Source organism: Pestalotiopsis fici, assembly GCF_000516985.1.
Source record: "Pestalotiopsis fici W106-1 unplaced genomic scaffold PFICI_Scf_1, whole genome shotgun sequence".
NCBI classification, from domain to species: Eukaryota; Fungi; Ascomycota; class Sordariomycetes; order Amphisphaeriales; family Sporocadaceae; genus Pestalotiopsis; species Pestalotiopsis fici.
The window spans coordinates 2,286,328-2,306,069 of NW_006917091.1; the positions used below are offsets into that span (position 1 = coordinate 2,286,328).

Genomic DNA, 19,742 nt, shown 5'->3' on the forward strand with positions numbered 1-19,742 from the left:
TCTCTTCTCTCTTCTCTCTTCTTTTCTCTATCTCTCTCTTTTTCTCTCTCTCTTCTAAACGGGGCGACCGCATCATTGAGTATCTGAACAGCCTTAGCAGCGTCTTTGACGAGTCTGTAGCAGGCATTTAGTTGGGGTGTAGGTAGGCAGCTTTCAACCAGGTACAGATAATATCAATCACCAGGGCTTTCTAGTCAAAAAGCTTCTTCTAAAATAGTTTTCATAAGTGACTGCAAGGTACCGATTGGGAAAATTTCCTGACGCTTCTTCCCATGGGAGACATTGTTTTCGGGCATATCGTGACTCCAGGATAAAGGAATCTGTGTTATCGAAGCCTATTCGCGCCAGGCTTTGGCGCCATGTCATGCGCCACCTTTCTGGCCATCACCTTTCTCCGTGCATGCGCAAAACACGAAAGGTCCCATGCCATTTCTTTGCTTCGTTCGCACCTAGAATACAGACCGCCAGTATGGCGTACTTTCAAATCATATCTGCATACTTTTTGATTGAGTGATATCATAAACTCCATCGGCGATGAATGAATCAACGCTCAAGAGACTTTCACACAGACATACATGCCAAGCACCTGATGGTGGTGATGTGTCAGCTGGGAATGTTGTTTTATGATCACCATCGATATGGATTTGTCATTTATCTGTATCAACTTTGGGGACTCGCGCGCTTTAGAAATGTATTTTGAAAAATTGAAACGAAATCATGAAGGAACCTCATGCGTTCAGCAGAGACCCATTGCCAGCCGAATAGGAACCTTTCGTGAGCCTCATCAGCTCGGCCGACCTATGTCGCTCTTTATTCTTGTTCATCTCTGTATAATCATCTTGGGTCATTTTACCACCACCCTCAAACAACATCTCATCTTCGCTCGTCTTCGCTGGGTGAGGCCGAGAATTCCTTGAGTTCGGTCTTGGAACCCTTCTTCTGGGGAAGGTAGTTCTCCATACCCCTAAAGCAGATGTTGGGGTGCCACACATTGAGCACCAGAACGGCAACAATGACCATGACGCCTTCGAAACCCACAAATAAGTTCTGCGCCTTCATGACGGGACCGGTCCACCCGTCGCTGAGCTCGGCGACGCGGAAGCAGCACCGCCAAAATATGCAAATGGTACTCAGACTAAGCGCGCCCAGGAACAGGCGGAAGCGCAGCGAGGTACGCAGCGACACCAGGGCCGGGTCGTTGTTGAGGTTTCGGGGGTTGCGGAGGGTCTGGATGGCAAAGTCGCTGGCCAGTACGATGAACACAAACAGCGTGACGACCTGAAAGGCGAGACCGGCAATCATGATGTTATTGCCAGGCGTGACATCTTCGTTGTTCTGGCTAGCCACGGACGCCATGCCACCGCCGATGGCCTGCAGAACAATGGAGATGACATCGCAGGGGATGAACTGTGCAAGGGGCAATGAGTATACGGGGCATTCCGTAGAGAAAGAGTAGGAACACAAGTACGACTTACAATTCGCGGGTACCATGTAGGCTTTATCCTCGAGTTCTGGGCTCCAAAAGCCACCACAATATTTCTCAGACAGAAGTAAATGCCAGCGGCCAGAAAAGCAGGAGCAATGGTCAGGCAGCATATTTGTATCAGGAAACCATTTTCACTCCATTGGTCTTGCCAGCTCATGACCCGGCCAGCGTAGCCCAGAATTTCGCCCAGCACGCCCAGCAACATGGCGACGGAGAAGCCTACGTTGCGGAAGCGGGTGAGAACAAAGACGCCGGCGAAACCGAGAAAGGAAAGGGAAAATAGGCCCAGAAAGATTGCGTTGGGGACAATCCAAATTCTGTAGCCATAGAATGAATCGTCATAGCTGCAAATGTCTGGGTAAATGTCGATGTAGTCTTTGCAGTCATTGAAAATGCTCTGCCTCAAGGTTTCGTTTGTGTCCGACATTTCCCCGATGTCGCTTGGATCAATTATATGATGTATCAATGGGTTGATATGGTATGGTGGTGACCAAAGCCCTAGGTAGGTAGGTAGGTAGGTAGGTAAGCGACGCCGGAGCAAATGTCGTCAAGTCGACTGCTCACAGAAAAGTTTTTCAGAAGATTATCGCCGCTGCTGGTGAGGAGGTCAATCTATTGTATAAAAGTTATGAGGAGTCTAAAATGTGATATATACCTACCTCTCTGATCGGATTTCTGTAGCGACCGAGAGCAAAGTTATAGTACACTACTGACTGACAAGAGAAATGCATTCAGTAAGGTTGTTATCGATACACGTCGTCTCCTCGCTCCGCCTCCTTTGGGCTTTGCAGCAAAGCAAGGAGAATTTTTAGATGATGCACCGCCATCCATCTGTCATCATGGGCTGAGATTGCATTGACATGCGACTGGGCAGCTGGATTTTACGGATTTACGGCTCGACTTTTTGAGCAGCGTGTCGAGTATCCTTACGAGCCGGCCAATGAGCGGCTCCCATGGTCTGGAACACTAGTGGTCGTCCATCTCAAAGAGGCTTAAACATGATGACTTGCTGCCGAATCCGTCGCGGATCAGGTCTCTAATCTGATCCACCAGCCTTACTACACACCACAGAGAAAGACTTCTGACGTCTGAACACATCCTGCGTGGCATTCGGGGAGTTTCTCTCCCGCTTCTACAGATTACGCGTGTCCCTCATCCCCGTCATGGCTTATAGCTAGTTTTGATCCACGAAGATTGCGGATGCCACTAAACGAGGCTGCGAATCGATTTGAAGAATCTCAACTGTTCGAGGCACTTGGCGCTCGTAGGTCGCGAGTGTGGATATGAAGACACGAAAACCGAAAAGCATGAGAACCGAAGACCGAAAAGCTCACGACAGCCTAGTGTCATCCACTTACGTTTCAAGCGTAGCTCTGATTGGGCTGCTTGTTTAATCCCAGCAGGCATTCGGATCCCTTGTTGGAAGAATCCGGCTGCCTGGGCTGGAAGCGAGTGCGAGGTTCCTCAATGATAGCAAGAAGAAGTTTTGCGTTTCCTGGCTTGCAGGAGCAAAGCCCACCTTGGCAATTATTGTTCGTCCAAAAATACTCTAGGATAGGAGATCGGCAACCAGGAGTGCATTGAGTGCATTTGCTGACGATCTACGGTCCCAGTACATCGGGATTATATTCAATCCTTGCTGGATTGCCCAGATCGTATGGTGGATTCAGGGCAATGACTTGACACGGAACGGTTTGGGAATAGTGTACGAAGTATTCCGTATGACAAGGCTTGTATAAGGATCGTGGCGGTGGCTTTTCTCTGTCTTGGTGCCAAGGCGCATCATATATACACTGCTGTCCATGTTCGTATTCTTGGCTGCTGCTTTGGTCCATACAGGCAGAAGCTTGAATGGCAGACGTGCTGCGTTGGACCACGAGTTTCCTAGTTGCACAATACTTCTGCTATCACTTGTCCGCCAGTCTGACGACGGCAGAGCTGTTACTCCATCTCAGGACTCGACAGGACGAGGTTGCCAGGGACTGCGGAGGGGGAGTTTATGTCTATTACCCGCTGGCTTACCCTGTTGATAGGAATGATAGCAATGAAGACCAAAAGCTTCAATTTGTTTTTTTTTTTTTTTTTTTTTTTGGCTGAATCCGTATGGTAGCAGTACGGCAGGTTGATATTTGTATTGCCGTATTCATTTCAAGAGGGCATTTAATGCATGAGCATTTGATGAACCAGAACAGAAAACATTGAGCACAAATTGCCATACCGTTCTTATGGAACAGCCATTGACATTACAATATATAAAACTTGATATTCTTTGTCGTGAAAGCAGATTTCTAGTGGCCAATTGGTCAAGCTACAGAGTATATTTATTCTGGAACACTAAGAGTAGCGCGGGGAGCGGAACCTCTTCCGCGGTCCAGATCGCGGGGCCAAAATTTTTGTCTGGGGGAGCAGCAGCAGCAGCAGCGCTCGGGAAAAATAATTAGTAGCGATCAGTTATTACAGTGCAGAACAGAAGTCCTGCGACGACTGAGGTGACGACAACAGCAACGACGATCTTGACAACCAGACATTGTCACATTACACCCAATCAGCCTTGCTGGGCCATATTTTCAGTCTTGCGACCACTGAGATACTCGTTGTTGCCTGGACTGTAGCGTCCCAGACACACAATCACCAACGCCCACCATGGCAGGCGAAGAGAGGAACATGCCGTTCATCAAGAACCTGGCATCAAGCGGTATGTATTCCCAAACTTTGTGACATGTCACTAGAGAATCCTTTTTTTTCATATACGCAACGCTCCTCATCACCAGTCGTGAGCACCGAAAAGCTGACTGTTCCCTCGTCGTTGCCTACCAAACAGACCGCAAAGCCCGAGAAAAGTCGATCGAAACGCTGCGCACCTTTCTGACCGCGAGCACAACGTCGCGCTCGCTGTCGGCCCTCGACAACCTCAAGCTCTGGAAGGGCCTGTTCTACTCGCTGTACATGTGCGACCGGCCGATCCCGCAGCAGAACCTGTGCGCCGAGCTGGCCGCCCTGGCCGACGTGCTGCCCGACGACGCCGTCGCCCCCTGGTTCACCGGCTTCTGGGACGTCATGAGCCGTGAGTGGACCGGCATCGACGTCTTGCGCCTCGAAAAGTTTTTGCTGCTGGTCAGAAGGGTCTTTGCCAAGAGCCTGGTCTGGGTGCGCGAGGGCAAGGGCAAGCAGGCCGCCAAGAGAAAGGCCGACATGCTCGGCTTGTTCATTGAGTGGCCTCTCGAGACCTCAGGCGATCTCAAGAGAGTCCCCGTCGGCCTGAGGTTGCACGTCTTGGATATTTGGGTCGACGAGGTTGAAAAGGCCGGCTTCCTTAGCGACGATGCCACGGAGCAGGACGCAGAATTCCTCACAGACTTCAAAGCCATACTGGACGAGATGATCAAAAACACCGTGACTCCGGTCAAATCAAAGGCGAAAGAGAGCCGAAAGGACGACAGATTACCCTGGAATGCCAAGAAGGCGGACGACGAAGAGGACGACGAGATGGACGACGACAGCGATCAGGAAGAAGATGGCTGGGGCGGCTTCCGGGATTGAGGTATCCTTATAAAGAACGACTTTTAGAGAGCGGCCCCCTTATCATTGGTGGAGTTTCGGCGTTTGTTGTCAGATCACAGTTCTAGATATTTACTATGGGCATGGCTCAATACCCAAGGCAATTGTCTCGCTAAATAATTACTTCCATTGCAGTAACCAAACAGTCGCTGGACACTGGCTATCTCAATACTCTATATGGGGGTATCTTGCAACTGCTTCAGAGTTCCGAATTTATCTTACATCTTTACCTTGTTGATTCTTTCTGCCAAAAGTTCTTCTGCCGTCGCTGTTCACACTCAAAACTGATTCGTTTGCTTTCGCTCTTGGTTTCGGCCAATCCGAATCTCGTGTGCAGATATTACGCCGAGATGCTGGTGCTAGGTTCGGCCTTTTCCCACCCGAGAGGGCCTGGAGCCTCGAATTGGCCATTCTTTGACAAGACCGTGGCCAGTCCGGGGTGTATTTCAACCTGAAAAGGCTCAAATGGGATGCGCTCGCCATCGATGCTGATGTAGCCCTCGCTCTTTTTTGGTGTGAGGCGGTACGCCAAAACCTTGCGATACGATAACAATGGGTTGTCATAATGTTTTCCACTCTCGATGGCCGTCATGAGCTCAATATATTTGATGACGGAAATGTCACCATTGCTGATAATCAGATCCATGTGTCCGTCGTTGGGTAGCGCAGCAGGGAAGAAGTTGACATTTGGGGCCATGTATCCCATGTTGCCGCAGTAAAAGTTGCCCAGTTTATCGTATGTGGTTGTCTCCCAGTCCTCGGGCACCTCGTCATGAATGGTACCATACTTGAGAGGCGGGAGACCTTGGCCTGGCTGCACTTCATTGTCGGCAGTAGTGCCAGTTCGTCGAACGGTGTAGTCCTGGCCTCTCCCATGCTTGTAAAAGGACTTGACCTCGTTCTTATCCGCAATGGCTGTTTTCACGGACACTTCAGCTGGCCACGTCTTCCTCGTAAAGATCCTCTGCACGACGCCAAGGTCGAACCTGGCTGGGCCCATCCAGCGAAGGTTCTCAGTTCCCAAGTCGCATTCGGCAACGATACCAAAGGACTGGCTCAGGAAGCTTAGGATCCGCTGGTCACCTTGGGTGATGCTCATGAGATCCATTGGTGTTCTCACACCCTTTATAATGGCCAACGCGGCCGGGCCGGCCTTGTGGCTTCCATTGATATTGCAGCTTAGTCCATTGCCGCTGCCGCACGGGACATGTGCTACAGCCAGCTGCTCCAAAGCACGTGATGCGTCTGGACGCTTGCCGAGGCCATTGAACACCTCGTACGGCAGGCCGTCGCCGGAGCATGGTATCACGACATCATATGCATCGATATCGAGTTTCTCGCAGATGTCAATCGCCTCGCCCGAGTACGTCGTCCGTACAATGTCCATGGGCATGCGGGCTGCGTCGAAAAGCGGCTTGACATCGTGTTCCCAGATTTTTTCAGCGCCGCCAGGGCCCGCATGGGGGTTCACAAGAACCTTGGCACGCTTCTTCTGCTTGGCTAGCCCGTATGCTTTTTCGAGGAGGATGCTAGCCCATGCCGCGGCCGTCGCCGAGGGAATGTCGCCCAACGTGTATTTGAGCTTCCTGGCCCGGGCCTTGTCCTTGACAACCGTGGCATAATCGATCGTGATTGTGTCCTGGGCTGCCTCGGCCCAAAGAACATGGTAGAAGGGTATATGAAATGACGACTCTGAGGATCCGACTGGGATGCCGCAGATTTTGGATTGGTCACGCTTCGCCGCTGCCTTATCTGTAGTTGGATCGTGAGAAATGTGTCGGCAATGGGCATGGAAGGGCTGAGTATGCGCATGATGAGCGTAGCGACGCACCTTTAACAAAGAGCGAGTCGTGCAAGAAAGAGACCGTAACTCCACCTCCCAGGCGCAAGACTTGGTCCATCATGGAAGCTGAAGGGCCATCCACGCTGGACTCGGCAGAGACGGGGGCCCCGGACGAGTCGAGCATGGGAGCCGACTCGGAGGCTCGTGTCTCGGAGGCCATAATGGATAAATGTCAAAGGTGGTCGCGGAGGGGTCGTATCGCAACGTGCCGTATTAGAATGCCGCGCCTCGAAAAATAAACTTCGTATCAAGGTCTCCGATCTGCCGTAACCAGCTGGGGGTAATGTCGACAACGACCACTACGATTCGGAGCTAAATGGAAGCAGTCTTGGAAACGAGTGGAATGAATTGTATTAAAGCGAGAGACATGAAATAGATATTGGCAATGATGAAGTTATTGTTGCATGGCCTGTCGCGCAAATGCATGTGCGTTTATGTGCGGCGCATTGCATTGGGAGGATCAGTTGGTTGTCTCTCTGGATGTCAAGTCACGCGTGGTGATCCAAGTTCCCGCAAATAATAAGTCGGTCGTCCCTGGTCCAACAACCGACCTAACCGACGTACCTTGCATGTGTAATTTGCTAGGGTAGCTACAATTTGGACGGCTCTTTCTTCAGGGTCTTGCGTCGCCATCCATCTTGGGCTGCACTTTCAATTTCGGTAACAAACCAACCAACCAGCCTGCCATAGAACAAAGTACAATGACCATTGCTTGCAATACAACTATTCATGCGCTTATTACAATTCGTCATCGCAAATTGTGCAGTATCTGCATATATCTAGTCACATAGCACCTAGGTTAAATACTTCCCTGGCTCTACACACATGCCTAGGTATACAAGCGATATTGGGTTCATTGGGATATACTTGGCACAAGATGCAATGAACTGAGATTCAGCACAGTCTGTCCTGTAAACTGCAAAAGTCAAAACTATAATGTATCATTAGCATTGCTGATTATTTCGACGGCAAGTGATACGTCGACGGGTACATAGTAAAGATACCCGTGGATGTGCTGCGTGTCCAGCATCCCATGTGCTCCACCAAAAACACCATGTACGGATACTAAATAACCTGGCTACTTGTCAGCAGCTTCAAAATTAGGGCGCGATTTCATACTTCATTGCCGCACACAACAGCATCAACCAGGCGCCCAAAGAGGATATCTGCAACTGGTAGTACCTCAAAAAGCCGTGTATGAGAGGCCACGCAATAGCAGCACCATTACTGCCAGCCCGAAACTACAAACAGCCAACATGGACACTGCGGGTCCTGCTGTCAAGGGTCTCGATGTAACGGCTCTCACGCAGTGCGCCCACTGGCACTCACCACGCGACATTATCGCCATTCGTCACAAGTGCTGCGGTGAATACTATGCGTGCATCAGCTGCCATGAGGCCCTGGCCGGGCATGCTCCTTTGACCTGGCCCAGGGCAGAAAGAGAGACCAAGGCCGTGCTGTGTGGTAAATGCCGCCACGAGCTGACCATTGAGGAATATCTGTCGTGCGTATCCGTCTGCCCGGGCTGTCAAGCAGAGTTTAATCCTGGCTGTTCGAATCACTATCATCTCTACTTTGAAATGTAGAGAGTCCACTGCTCTTGTTGGCTGCCGCTTAGCACCGCGGTGCGTCCCTACAGTTTTGCCTAGATTATCTCTAGAATTCATGGATATGCCAAAAGAACTATCCCTGGAACTCTACGACTTCAGGCCCTGTCTCATATTACATGTATCCGGATGCTGGCTGTAGTGTTACCACCACGAGGAATTGTCGCTGAAGTTGAGTTTCACGCTGGCCTACGACATCTAGAACTAGATCAACAGACATACGCCACTCGTCATTTACCAACATGTTCAAATATCGAAACAATTAGAATTACTGTAACGGGGCTTTGGTTAAGTAAAGCGTCATTCTTGCCCTCACTGAAAAACCATGGAAGCAGTCCATCGTCCTTTTGGGCCCGGAATTTGCATACCAGTGTATCTCTTATTGTCACAGGAGCGGATACTCCTGAAGAATATAGACGCAGGAATCACAGACGCAAGAACCTGGAATCATAATAATTAAAGCCATTTTCAATATACAAGTAAAAGATGAATGTATCATTATAATCCAGCCTCGTAAGGTTGATAATTTGCATTGTCCAGATTCTATATATACGTGACTTCCTTGACACAGATTTATACATGAATAAGCACCAGCCTGATCAGGATCCAGGGTATAAAGGAGGACTTTTATTGAGTTTTGCCTTGATTTCTTCTGGATAACGAGTAATAAATTGGTCTGAGCTCAGCTCATTATTGATGATACTGATGTATCATGATTTCATAGTGGCAACTGGGTATTTTTCAATTTTAAGCACCAATTTCCTCTGTCCGGCGGAAATATATATAAATCATATCGAAGCATACCTGTATTCAAAAGTAATGCCATTTCATACTTCGTGGGCGCGTTTTATCAAATCCCGTAAAAAGGATTGTTACTATAAACGTGACTATGGTCAGGTATGCCCGGTGACTCAGCTCGCCAAACCCGATGACTCCACAAAGAAATATAGACCAAATTCATATATCCAAATCACTGTCATATACTCAACATGTGCCTTGGGAATCTGGAATACCTCTGACTCGTGCCCGACCAGCTTCAAAGCACCTTCCCTCCGCGGCGCCTCCCATCGAGCCAAGTGGAGCCGAAATGGGCAGGTGGATTGAGTCATCGTGAGACCTCGTCGCCGACCTGGAACGACACACCTTGTTGTTCACGGCCAACCAACCATCACCACCACCCTTTTCCTTAATACGTAATAAACTCCGTCTCTTCAACAACAACAAATCAACAGGTCTTGTGGTCTAGTGGTATGATTCGCGCTTAGGGAAAACCCTGAACATTGTTTGCGCGAGGCCCCGTGTTCGATCCACGGCAAGACCCTTTCTTTTGCACTTTTTTGCACTTTTCCTGCAACTGATAACGTTATTGACATTCGTGAGATTGCATGTGTCTTCTTGATATGTCGTCGGGTCGTGGTCGAGTCGAGTCTGGGAGTGGTAAACCTGGTATGTCCTTGGCTTTTTCTTTTGCATCATTCCTTTTCCTGGCAAACCTGGGATCGAAATATTGACGCCGTCATCGTCATCCAAGTTCCTGTTTGTCGACGATTTACCTTACAGATAGCCGAGTGGTGGTACGTGGTGGTACAAAGGTGAGCTGTGGTGTGAGGGTGACCAAAGGTTTGTCTGCATGTCATCTGTGATGCTAGCACCAAAGGCGTCGTCGGTCTTGCCCTGATTCTCTCGCTGGCAATAGCTCCAATACGCGTGGGTTTCTTGGGTTTCTTGGGATTACTCCTGATATCATGCCCCCAAAAGTCATCTAGGCTGGGGAGAATGTCACAAGTAGCCAACAGCCACAGTGTCGACCTCTGTAACAAGACATCCTCACATATATTCGTCTACCTTTTCCTGACTAGCATGGAGGCAGCATTTGGCAAAATTTCCGTGCTCAACCATTTTGTTGGTAAAGTCATACCGTTTTGTGAGACGTCAAACTTTGTGCAAGCCAGCTCTGCCGCCTTGCTCGTTGAAGAAGCGCGTATTCGAAACTGTTGAAGGCCAGCTCATTGTTTGTGGCGCACGGCTCATTTTATAGACTGGTACAGTTCATTAGCAAGGATAAAGCAAACCAAAGTCATTTCAGGCACTGGAAATCTTCTGCCACCCTTGCCGTGTGATGTATTTTGGCTGCTTATTCAGCAGTGCTTTGTTGCGGCCAGTTAAAGGACAATATCAAAACATGGTAATCTCTCTCCCTGGGGCATGGAGAAAGCATCCTCTGAAGTGATAATGTTTATAAAACCCAACTCGACATTCATATGGGAAGGGTGGAGCGGAGCCCAGCTGACAAGCAAGCAAGCAGGTATCTGCCAGTGTCAACTTGCTGCTAGGCGGTGTGTTTTGAATACATGTGGCTATCCCCTGCTTGACGATATTCTGAATCCTGAGGCCGGGATATTTGATTCTCGCTCCATTGATCGATCACAGTCTAGTCTCATCGAAACCGACAACGATTTCGAAACGGTGTAATAATTTCATATTCAATATCCGTTGTTTTCGAAGCTGGTTCAGGGTAGTTACTATAGTTACTGTGAGATCATGACTATGTAGCTGAATTGCTTCTGTACCTGACCACAACGGACGAGCATGAACACCAGCTTTAAGACCCAAGGGAGAAAAAAAAAAAAAAAAAAAAAAAAAGAAAGAGAGACAACACGCCTGTGCTCGTCCAATTTGTCGGTCCAAGCTCCCCAAGCCAGTTCAGAAGATCGGATCAGAGCTCTAGCAGAGCTCTAGCAGAGAGAGCCTAAGGCTTCTGGACCACTGATGGCCAGAGGTCCCCACTGATTGCCGGGTACCTTGGAACCTTCATGCCAGCTAGCTACCCCACACCAATTGAAGGCCCTTGTCAAGCTCTAGTGAGCCGCAGCTAAACCAGAAATAGTCTAGAGGAAAAGAGAGCAAAGGGATCTGGCTCTCCAAATGACGTAAACCGGAGTTTTTGGTCCTCCACTTGTCGGAGCTGTCTTGTCTTTTTTTCTTGCTCACCATCATTGCATAGAAGCTTGTACTGTGAAACACAAGCCACAATTGGAAAGATCGAGATTTCTGATGATGAAATTATAGCGGCATCAGACGTGCACATGTCTTTTTTTCCTTACTGGTCCCAGTGCGTAACGAGCTTTGACAAGCTTTATTGGCCCCCTTTGCCAGCGACCTGGCAACAAACAAAAGTCCTTGGGCTGTCAAACCGAGGCCCCAATATCCGGCATGTACGTCATGCTGATCTAGGTTATGCATATGTATCCAGTCATCTGGAGTAGAAGGGGCCCTCGTCCAACTCCAGGCAGAATACTGGAGTGGCCCAAACACGTGTTTAGGTGTGTTGATGATCATTGATGATGGCAAAGCCTCAAGTATCTTTTATGCATCTGGGTTAGTGTCACGTAAAGCCCAGACAAAGGTGGGCAAGCATGATGGATACATTGCAGTTAATTGTACCTAGTCGGTAGGTAGTCGGGTAGTAAGTGAGTGAGTGAGTGGCCTGCCTTTATCGTTTCTGCCCTGCCGCCCTGGGGGGGTCTGGTCGTTGTGCCGCGTAAACAAAGGCAGCTTGGGGAGTGACGTGATGCATTTGTGAATCAGCCAAGCCAAACCAAGCGAGCAGCATTTCCCCAACTTTGCCCTTGACTCTCACCAAACAAAACCAAACCAGATTCCTCAATCTTGACCAGGCCCTTTCTCAATCTTTTCCTTCTCCCTCAATCTCAAACTCTGCATGTGATTGCAGCAGTATCTCCAACAAAAGAAGAGAAAATACGCCCCCCATCTCCAGCGACCCCCTTCATCTTATTCATCATGAGGTTGTTGAGCAGCCTCACCACTCTCGCTCTGGCCACTTCGGTCATAGGCAGCAGCTGGTTCAGCAAAGCTGGTATGTTACACACATTGTGGAAAGACGGATTACACCACTACTACAGACTCCTTTGCCGCTGCACCAATCCATCTGCACTCGCTCCCTTTTCCTGCCCTGTTCTGTGCCATTGCGTTCTGAAGCTAACAAACAACCTCCAGCCTACAACAAGTGGCATGAGACTGAGCTCGAGCGCTGGCTCTCTGACCATGACGTCCCGTACCCCACACCCTCCGACCGTAAGGACCTCGAGAACTTGATCCAGAAGAATTGGGACAGCTACGCAGTCTCCCCATACAAGAACTGGGACTCGGACAAGCTCTCTGCCTACCTCAAGCAGAAGGGCATTGAGACCAAGGAAGGTGCCGAGGCCAGCAAGGACTCCCTCCTTACTCAGGTTCAGAACTCGTGGTACGAGACCGAAGACACGGCTCAGAATGCCTGGGCCAGCGCCAGAGACTGGATTCTCGACAGCTGGACCGACAGCCAGCTCAAGGCCTTTGCCGACAAGCACGGTATTCCTGGTAAGTGGTAGCCTAGAAGTGAGATACAGAGACCGATGCTGATGCCATATACAGTTCCCCAGCCTCGCAAGCGTGATACTCTGCTCCAAAAGGCACGTTCCAGCTACGATACCGTTGCTAAGAAGCTCGGCGAGACCGCTTCCTACCCTGGCAACTGGCTCTACGAGACTTGGTCCGAGTCTGACCTCAAGGAGTGGCTCGACACCAACGGATTCCCCGCTCCTCAGCCGTCGAGCCGTGACAAGCTCATTGCCTCGGTTCGCCGCAACTCTCGCCTCGCTTACTTGAGAGCTCAGGACCAGGCCGCCGCCGCCTCTGCCAGCGCCAATGCCGCTTATGCCTCTTTGACTGACAAGATCATTGATGCATGGGGCGAGTCTCAGCTCAAGGAATTCGCCGACAAGAACGGCATCCCCGTCCCCCAGGGTTCCAAGGTGAATGAGCTTCGTGCTCTGGTTCGCAAGCACCGCGCTCAGATTCTTGGCGACTCTGCTTCAGCTTCTGCTGCCAGTGCCTTTGGCGCTGCCACCAGCAACGCAAACAACCAGTATGCCAAGGCCACTGACAGCGCCAGCTTGGCTGCCCAAGAGGCGTTCAATTCGGCCGTTGGCACCTGGACCGAGAGCCGACTCAAGGCTTACCTCGATGCTCGTGGTGTTCCAGTTCCCCACGGCTCCAAGACTGATGAGCTCCGCGCACTCGTTCGCAAGAACTCTCACAAGGCTGCATCTGGATACAGTGCATGGACCTGGGACGACCTTTCTACCGAGAATCTAAAGGACTACCTCAAGAGCAGCGGTGACACTACTGCTCAGAGCGTTGCCAACAAGGCTGGTGCTACTCGCGATGATCTCGTCTTGGCTGCTCAGTCTGCTTACGCCTCTGCTTCCTCTGCTGGTGGAGACAGCTACGCCTCGGTTACCAGCTACCTCACCAAGGCCACCGACGCTGCTAAGCAGAACGCGTTTGACACTTGGAGCGAAAGCGAGTTGAAATCTTACCTCGACAGTTACGGTATTCCGGTTCCCCAGGGTTCCAAGCTGAACGAGCTTCGCGCCTATGCCCGCAAGCAATACACGTACTTCAAGTATGGTACCAGCGGTCCGGCTGAAACTGCATTTGCCAAGCTCAGTGAAGCTGTTAAGGACGGCTACCAGTGGGTTCTTGACCAGGTTATCGGCGGATCGGAGGCTGCTAAGAAGAAGGCGCAAGATACCAAGGCAGAGCTGTAATTGACTCCTACTCTTACTAAATTAGTTGATGGCCGCGGAGGGGAACTTCAGATGATACGATGGGAAACGAATGTTATGACAAAAAAGGACACTGTACTTTAGGCGGATAAGCACGGATTGGTCGCGTTCCATTCAGGTGTCTGGTTCTGATACCACTGCTGTTTCACAAATAGGTTTCATGCGCTTAATATAATTTGCATCTAACAAGTCGTCGATGCTGCGGACTCGGATTGTGACTGGTAGTCGAAAATATGGCAACTTGACTGATCGCTATCCACTATGTCCTGCCGTTACACGCCAACAAGTTCTATTACTAGTCAAGGTATAATTGATAGCATGACTATAACGCTCTCATTCTGGGGAATGTGAACCTGTTCAAGGCAGGTGAATATAGACACCTGGGCATCCTAAAAGTCCCATGGAAGATATCAAGTCGGAAACATGATGACCGTATGCAATATCATTGTACGCATCTGCTGTACAAGTTCCATTACTATACTACTTACTACCAGGGCCGCCGCCTGTCCTTTGTTCCCCGCAACAGCTCAACTAAGGAGACTGCCGCCCCGCAATACCCGTAATGGTATAGTAAAATCTTTTCGGCAGGCGGCGGGTCGCCGCGACCCGATCCGCCAAGTTTCGAAAATCCAAATGCAGTTTGGCACCTGAAGAGGTGAGTTTGCGTAAATTTCAACTCTATTGACTTGCGCGCAGCCGTGGCCGAGAAATCTGGTATCGTGTTGTAGGTCAACCATCGATGGATGTAATTTACTCGTTTACGGTCTTTATGGGCGTTGCTGTGTAGAGATACATTCGTTCGACAACTCTCCGTTCGAAAGCTAGAGCTGCATTCATTATACCGGCTCAGGCCCAAGGTCACTTATTACTTGCTATAGAGAAAGTTACACTGCTCTGGGGCAGAAAAGAAGTGGCCTTGATCCAGAATGACGGCCGTCGCCACCGTATCGACAGAGCGCGGACATTGGCTCGATAGGTACGCCAATGACTATCACCGGTGGAGACTTGAAAAAGACCAGAGCGGCAATGCTTCTTGGATTAGGCGCCAAGGCGTCGTCGAACAAGGCTTTGACACAGATGGACGATACTACGGTGGCAGGGCTGATGTCAATACGTTGCTCCGCCTCAAGGCCTCAAGCGCCATATCTCCCGAGCAACTTCAACAGAGAATCCTCTTGGCGTGGACAGTCCTGCGCCTCGAGCACGTACTTTTGAGGGCCGCAGCTCCCATAATGACGGACTCCTCAGAAGTTGCTGAACCTTATTTTCGAGTATCGTGTTTCAACAGCTCAGAAGAGGCGATTGAAGATGCGCAAAAGTGCTTGGTCCATGTCAAAGACCGTCGAGGACGGCCTGTGAATGATGACGAGTTTTACCACCACGTTGTCAACACGGCGCGAGTTGTGGATCCAAACGGGTCTCTCTCCAAGCTGTTCGTGTTGCCTCCAAAGTTGTCGATTAGCGGTCACGTTGTACTCAGATTTTTCTTTGTGGTAGCACATTCCGTGACCGACGGCCTCACTATGCGTGTCTGGTTGGAATCGTTTCTTAGGCTTATTAACTCGCCTCTCCACGACTTGCAAACAGCAGTCGAATCTCTGGGTACTACGGTCGCTACCAAGCCCCGGCTTCCACTTGCGCAAGAGGATCTTTATCCTCAGATATCTGGTTCTCTTGCCCGGAGACGCTGGTTCTGGTGTCTGTCCAGAGTTCTCCGCCACGTCCGCAGATCTCTGCCGGCCGCATTTCCTAATCCGTTGCGTCGCGATCAACCCTTTCCAGATTCTCGCCTGTACCCACCAGTCTACTCGGATGTCCTGGACTACAGTTCAAAACCGCCTTTGAACACATTCTACGTCCGCGCCACTGTCAACAGCAAAGCTCGAGATCGCCTTGTGTCTATCTGCCGACAGGTCGGAGCCAGCGTAGGGGCCGGTGGCTTTGCCCTCGTGGCTCTAGTCATGATGATACTCAACGAGCGCCGCAACCCGGGCGACCAGCGGCCCTTTATGACGGGGTTCCCACTCAACCCGCGCCCCTTTTTCAACCACATGGACCCGCCAGACTCCATGATGCTCGCCTTTAGCGATGGTATTGTGCTGCCGTTCTTGCCGTCGCACCTGGACCTCGAGGGCCGGTTCCGGATCCTGGTCCGGCACGCGCAGAGGCAGCTGTCGTCCTTCCAGAAGCGCGCCCGGCCCGAGGACACAAGAGATCCACTGTGGTACGTGGGCAGCCGCGGACCCGGCAGGGTCATTGCCATCAACTACCTCGCGACCGTGGAGAAGGAGCAAGCAAAGCTGCCTGTAGAGCGGCGGAATGCTGTCAATGGACCCCAGGGCTCGCTGGAGGCACGCCCGAACGAAAGTTCGCAGACTTGCGGCGTGAGCTCCGTGGGGCGGACGACGCAAAAGCCCGGCATGTACGACCTCAAAAAGCCGATTGGAAAGAATGAGGACGACTTTGTGGCTGACTGGTTTGATGCCAGGAGTTCGGTACGGGTCCGGGATGACGAGTTCCTCTGTGGCGTGACTGGCCATGACGACGGACTGGAGCTAGGCGTCAGCGTGGATGGAAATGCCATTGATGAGAAGAGGGCAGACGAGTGGAAACACTTGATAGAGACTATCTTTGACGACGAGCAAGATCAAGTTCGGCCGAGGTTATAGGACAGCCGTGAAGAATATTGATATTGTGTATAGGCTAAAAAGGGATCTATCCCAAAAGAAATTGTTATGGTCTTTGCATGATCCTTTTCATCGTATCCCAAAAATATATTCCTTGCATTCCAAATCCTTATTGTCACGACCCCTTTCCGACTGTATATCTGATTGAAAATCTCTGGTAAAAAAAGAATCATCTGACGCTTGGCAGTCACCGAGAGGGCAAAGTATCGGCCACTCTCCTCGTTACTGTATACTACAGCGGAGGGACACAACTCAGACTATTAGCACTCCCGCGCGCGAAAGCGTCTATCAAGCTCACAATGGCGCTATAACATCCGAGACCGCAGGTGACGGTTGCGCCAAGAATATAGATGATATTGGCCAGGTTGAACAAGGGCTTCTTCATGAACCCTCGTCTCAATCGAGCAAACCCACGGTCGACGTAGTTATACGTCCTGGTGGATGGATCGAACCGTTCTTCGCCCTCTACCATGGCATCTTTGCGAACCCAATAGCCGAGCGCCACACAGGCCGGGAGCGTATAGGTAAATGACAGTGTGAATAAGGCGGATTGAAGACCGACAACATCTGTTTTGTCCAAGGTCAGAAACGTTCAGAGCCCTATAATTGGTCGCAATAGACTCGCCCAAGTCCACACTGGGTGGCAAATTATAGCCGCAACGACAAGACAAACAAACGTTTTCTTCTCAAAAGACACTCAACTTACAGGAAAAGGCCGGCACAGCAGAAGCTATGATAAAGGCAAGAATCCAGTACACTGGGATCAGAAAAGCCCACCATAACTTTCCTCGACGTGTCGTCAAGGGCGGAAACCCCAGCAGCTCATGAAAAATTTCAATGTAGACTACTTTGAGCCCTATGTTGCTGTACAGCACGGAAGCAATCAATGCACTGAGGATAGACAGGATATTGGCAGCCGTCTGGGCGCTGTATAGTACGATTCCTGTAGTGAGTTTCAGCTTGTACGTCCTTGCATTGAAAAAAGCTCCTGTGGTTGAAACAAACCTTGCTGGCTTGGGTTGTAGGCGAATTGGCCCTGGAAGGAATACATGAAGGCGCCAAAGAAGACATATGCTGCGTAGATGAAAATTTGCGCAATGAGTAGACCTTTCCAGAAGTCCATGGGATGTCTGTAGGGTACAATGTCAGCTTCTCTCAATGTAGGCAAGAAGGCTAGGTACATGACCTCATCTCCGCTAGCAATGCAGCGAATAACATGCAACCGCCATCTAGAGCGAGAATCGTGAGTCGAAAAATGGTCCGCTATAATCTGTTTTGATGGGGTGCTCCTTACAAGCAAAGACAGCAGCGTTGAGTCCATTCAGACTAGCGACAAATCCGGTTCCGCTGGTATATCCTGCTGGTGGAGTGCCACTGGGATGATCTGGTATTAACCTTTGATCCTTTAAGATGATACAAATCTAATTGTTGCAAGAGACTCACGCAAAAGTCCGGATCGGAGCTCGTTCTAGGCCAAAAGATGCCTCGACTGCGGCGTAATTGGGCCCATAGCCCACCGTGCCCATGCTGTAAATTGGTGAGTTCTATCCGGGGGGCATAAGCGCCCAAGCTGAATGATCTGTTTTCCATACCATAGAAGAATCATGCCCACAGTCATCCAAACCGCAGCATTTGCAAGCCAGCCAAGACGTTGCAGTGTTCTAATCTGCCCCAGAAGGAAGCCGACGACCATGTAGATCAGAAGGCACACCACGAAGCACAAACCAGTTCGGTCTCCAACGGGCCCTCGACTGATCTGAGAGATGCTCTGTCCATTCAGCAGAATGAGGACAGAGACCACGAGGAGCAGCTGGAGCGAGAGGGTGACATTGACAAAGTGACGTGCGGGAGGACCAAACAATCGATAGAAAAAGTCCCCATACCCACGGAGAGGATATCTATCCGAGTCGAGGCCTAGGAACACCTTCCAAATGACCCAACCAGAACTTTTTGTGCCCTCGTCAACCTTCAAAGCACGTCAGAATTTTACATAGCTGGACTCACTAGTATGAAAGCAGCCCAAAGACAGTATATAGGGCAAATGCAGGGCCATAACCCATCTGTGCAAATGCCCACCTGGCGTTGATCAGTTAGCATTTCTTCTTCAAGCCATTGGGAGGAATCATATTATCTACGGTGCACTTGTAGGTCCTAGATACCCTCTAGTCAGTTATCAGTAGATAGTACGTAGAGCTTGACGAACCTAGAATGTCGGTTGTGATGAGGTAGAAGATGGTGCCCCAGCCGGCGGTCCTGACAGCTCTGCTGGCCGTCTTTTCCTCCTCTGGTGTAACATATTGGCGCGTCTGGACAGATCTCGTTACTGTATTATCATTTTCCGACTTTTCCCCAGCGCTCTCATTCGGAGTGGCGGGAAGAGCTCCAGTATGCCCTTTGGAGAATCTTGCTTGAACAATAGTCTTGAGAGATCTCGGTCCACGAGCTTGTATGAATTTCTCATTTGCCACCTTTTCCTCGGCGCGCGTAATGGCCGCGTAGTACATGTACTCCTCGAAGCTCACATCGCGGCGCGAAAAGTTCTTGGCCGGCACAACATCGCCAGCATTGAGTCGTGGATCGCCTCCGTCCAATGCCAGTGACGCAGATTGCTGAGCCAAAGCCATGGCTGCAATTGAACAGACAGAATCTCGTCAAGGTCTAGCCAACAAATGAATTCATATGGACAAAAAGGTAGGAAAACTAACGGCGAAAATAAAAGTGCAGAATGGCTTACTATAAATGGGCGGCATTATCTCTAACAAAAGAGAGTCCTGCATGAACCGCAAGCACCTCCCAGCCTGCTAAGCACCGTTTGGATGGTTACTTTGCATGTATAGATTGCCAAGCAAGGTTTGGTGATGCATAACCCCCCATCTTCATTGGCTTAAACACCATTATGTTGCTTTTCACCCCGCCCGTATCGTATGCACC

At 50.2% G+C, this 19,742-nt stretch overlaps 7 protein-coding genes across 7 annotated transcripts; 4 read left to right on the forward strand and 3 right to left on the reverse strand.

Moving 5' to 3' along the window:
* Positions 1–873: 873 nt before the first annotated feature.
* PFICI_00692 (uncharacterized protein) lies at positions 874–1,913 on the reverse strand (the record flags this gene model as incomplete). The annotated part of the gene is made up of 2 exons (XM_007829273.1): positions 874–1,407; positions 1,476–1,913. 2 exons carry the CDS (start codon positions 1,911–1,913, stop codon positions 874–876), a joined length of 972 nt encoding a protein of 323 aa, XP_007827464.1.
* Positions 1,914–4,129: 2,216 nt separating this feature from the next.
* Positions 4,130–5,026, forward strand: PFICI_00693 (uncharacterized protein; the record flags this gene model as incomplete). Its single annotated transcript, XM_007829274.1, has 2 exons — positions 4,130–4,181; positions 4,308–5,026. 2 exons carry the CDS (start codon positions 4,130–4,132, stop codon positions 5,024–5,026), a joined length of 771 nt encoding a protein of 256 aa, XP_007827465.1.
* Positions 5,027–5,384: 358 nt separating this feature from the next.
* PFICI_00694 (uncharacterized protein) lies at positions 5,385–7,047 on the reverse strand (the record flags this gene model as incomplete). The annotated part of the gene is made up of 2 exons (XM_007829275.1): positions 5,385–6,796; positions 6,876–7,047. 2 exons carry the CDS (start codon positions 7,045–7,047, stop codon positions 5,385–5,387), a joined length of 1,584 nt encoding a protein of 527 aa, XP_007827466.1.
* A 1,096-nt stretch (positions 7,048–8,143) lies between these two features.
* PFICI_00695 (uncharacterized protein) lies at positions 8,144–8,473 on the forward strand (the record flags this gene model as incomplete). The annotated part of the gene is made up of 1 exon (XM_007829276.1): positions 8,144–8,473. The coding sequence occupies one exon, from the start codon at positions 8,144–8,146 to the stop codon at positions 8,471–8,473; it is 330 nt and encodes a 109-aa protein (XP_007827467.1).
* Positions 8,474–12,295: 3,822 nt separating this feature from the next.
* PFICI_00696 (uncharacterized protein) lies at positions 12,296–14,106 on the forward strand (the record flags this gene model as incomplete). The annotated part of the gene is made up of 3 exons (XM_007829277.1): positions 12,296–12,371; positions 12,512–12,874; positions 12,929–14,106. The coding sequence occupies 3 exons, from the start codon at positions 12,296–12,298 to the stop codon at positions 14,104–14,106; spliced, it is 1,617 nt and encodes a 538-aa protein (XP_007827468.1).
* Positions 14,107–15,050: 944 nt separating this feature from the next.
* On the forward strand, positions 15,051–16,793 carry PFICI_00697 (uncharacterized protein; the record flags this gene model as incomplete). Its single annotated transcript, XM_007829278.1, has 1 exon — positions 15,051–16,793. The coding sequence occupies one exon, from the start codon at positions 15,051–15,053 to the stop codon at positions 16,791–16,793; it is 1,743 nt and encodes a 580-aa protein (XP_007827469.1).
* Positions 16,794–17,043: 250 nt separating this feature from the next.
* On the reverse strand, positions 17,044–19,435 carry PFICI_00698 (uncharacterized protein; the record flags this gene model as incomplete). Its single annotated transcript, XM_007829279.1, has 10 exons — positions 17,044–17,378; positions 17,518–17,754; positions 17,817–17,941; positions 17,998–18,040; positions 18,106–18,185; positions 18,255–18,338; positions 18,404–18,757; positions 18,816–18,887; positions 18,947–18,962; positions 19,015–19,435. The coding sequence occupies 10 exons, from the start codon at positions 19,433–19,435 to the stop codon at positions 17,044–17,046; spliced, it is 1,767 nt and encodes a 588-aa protein (XP_007827470.1).
* Between the last annotated feature and the right edge of the window lie 307 nt (positions 19,436–19,742).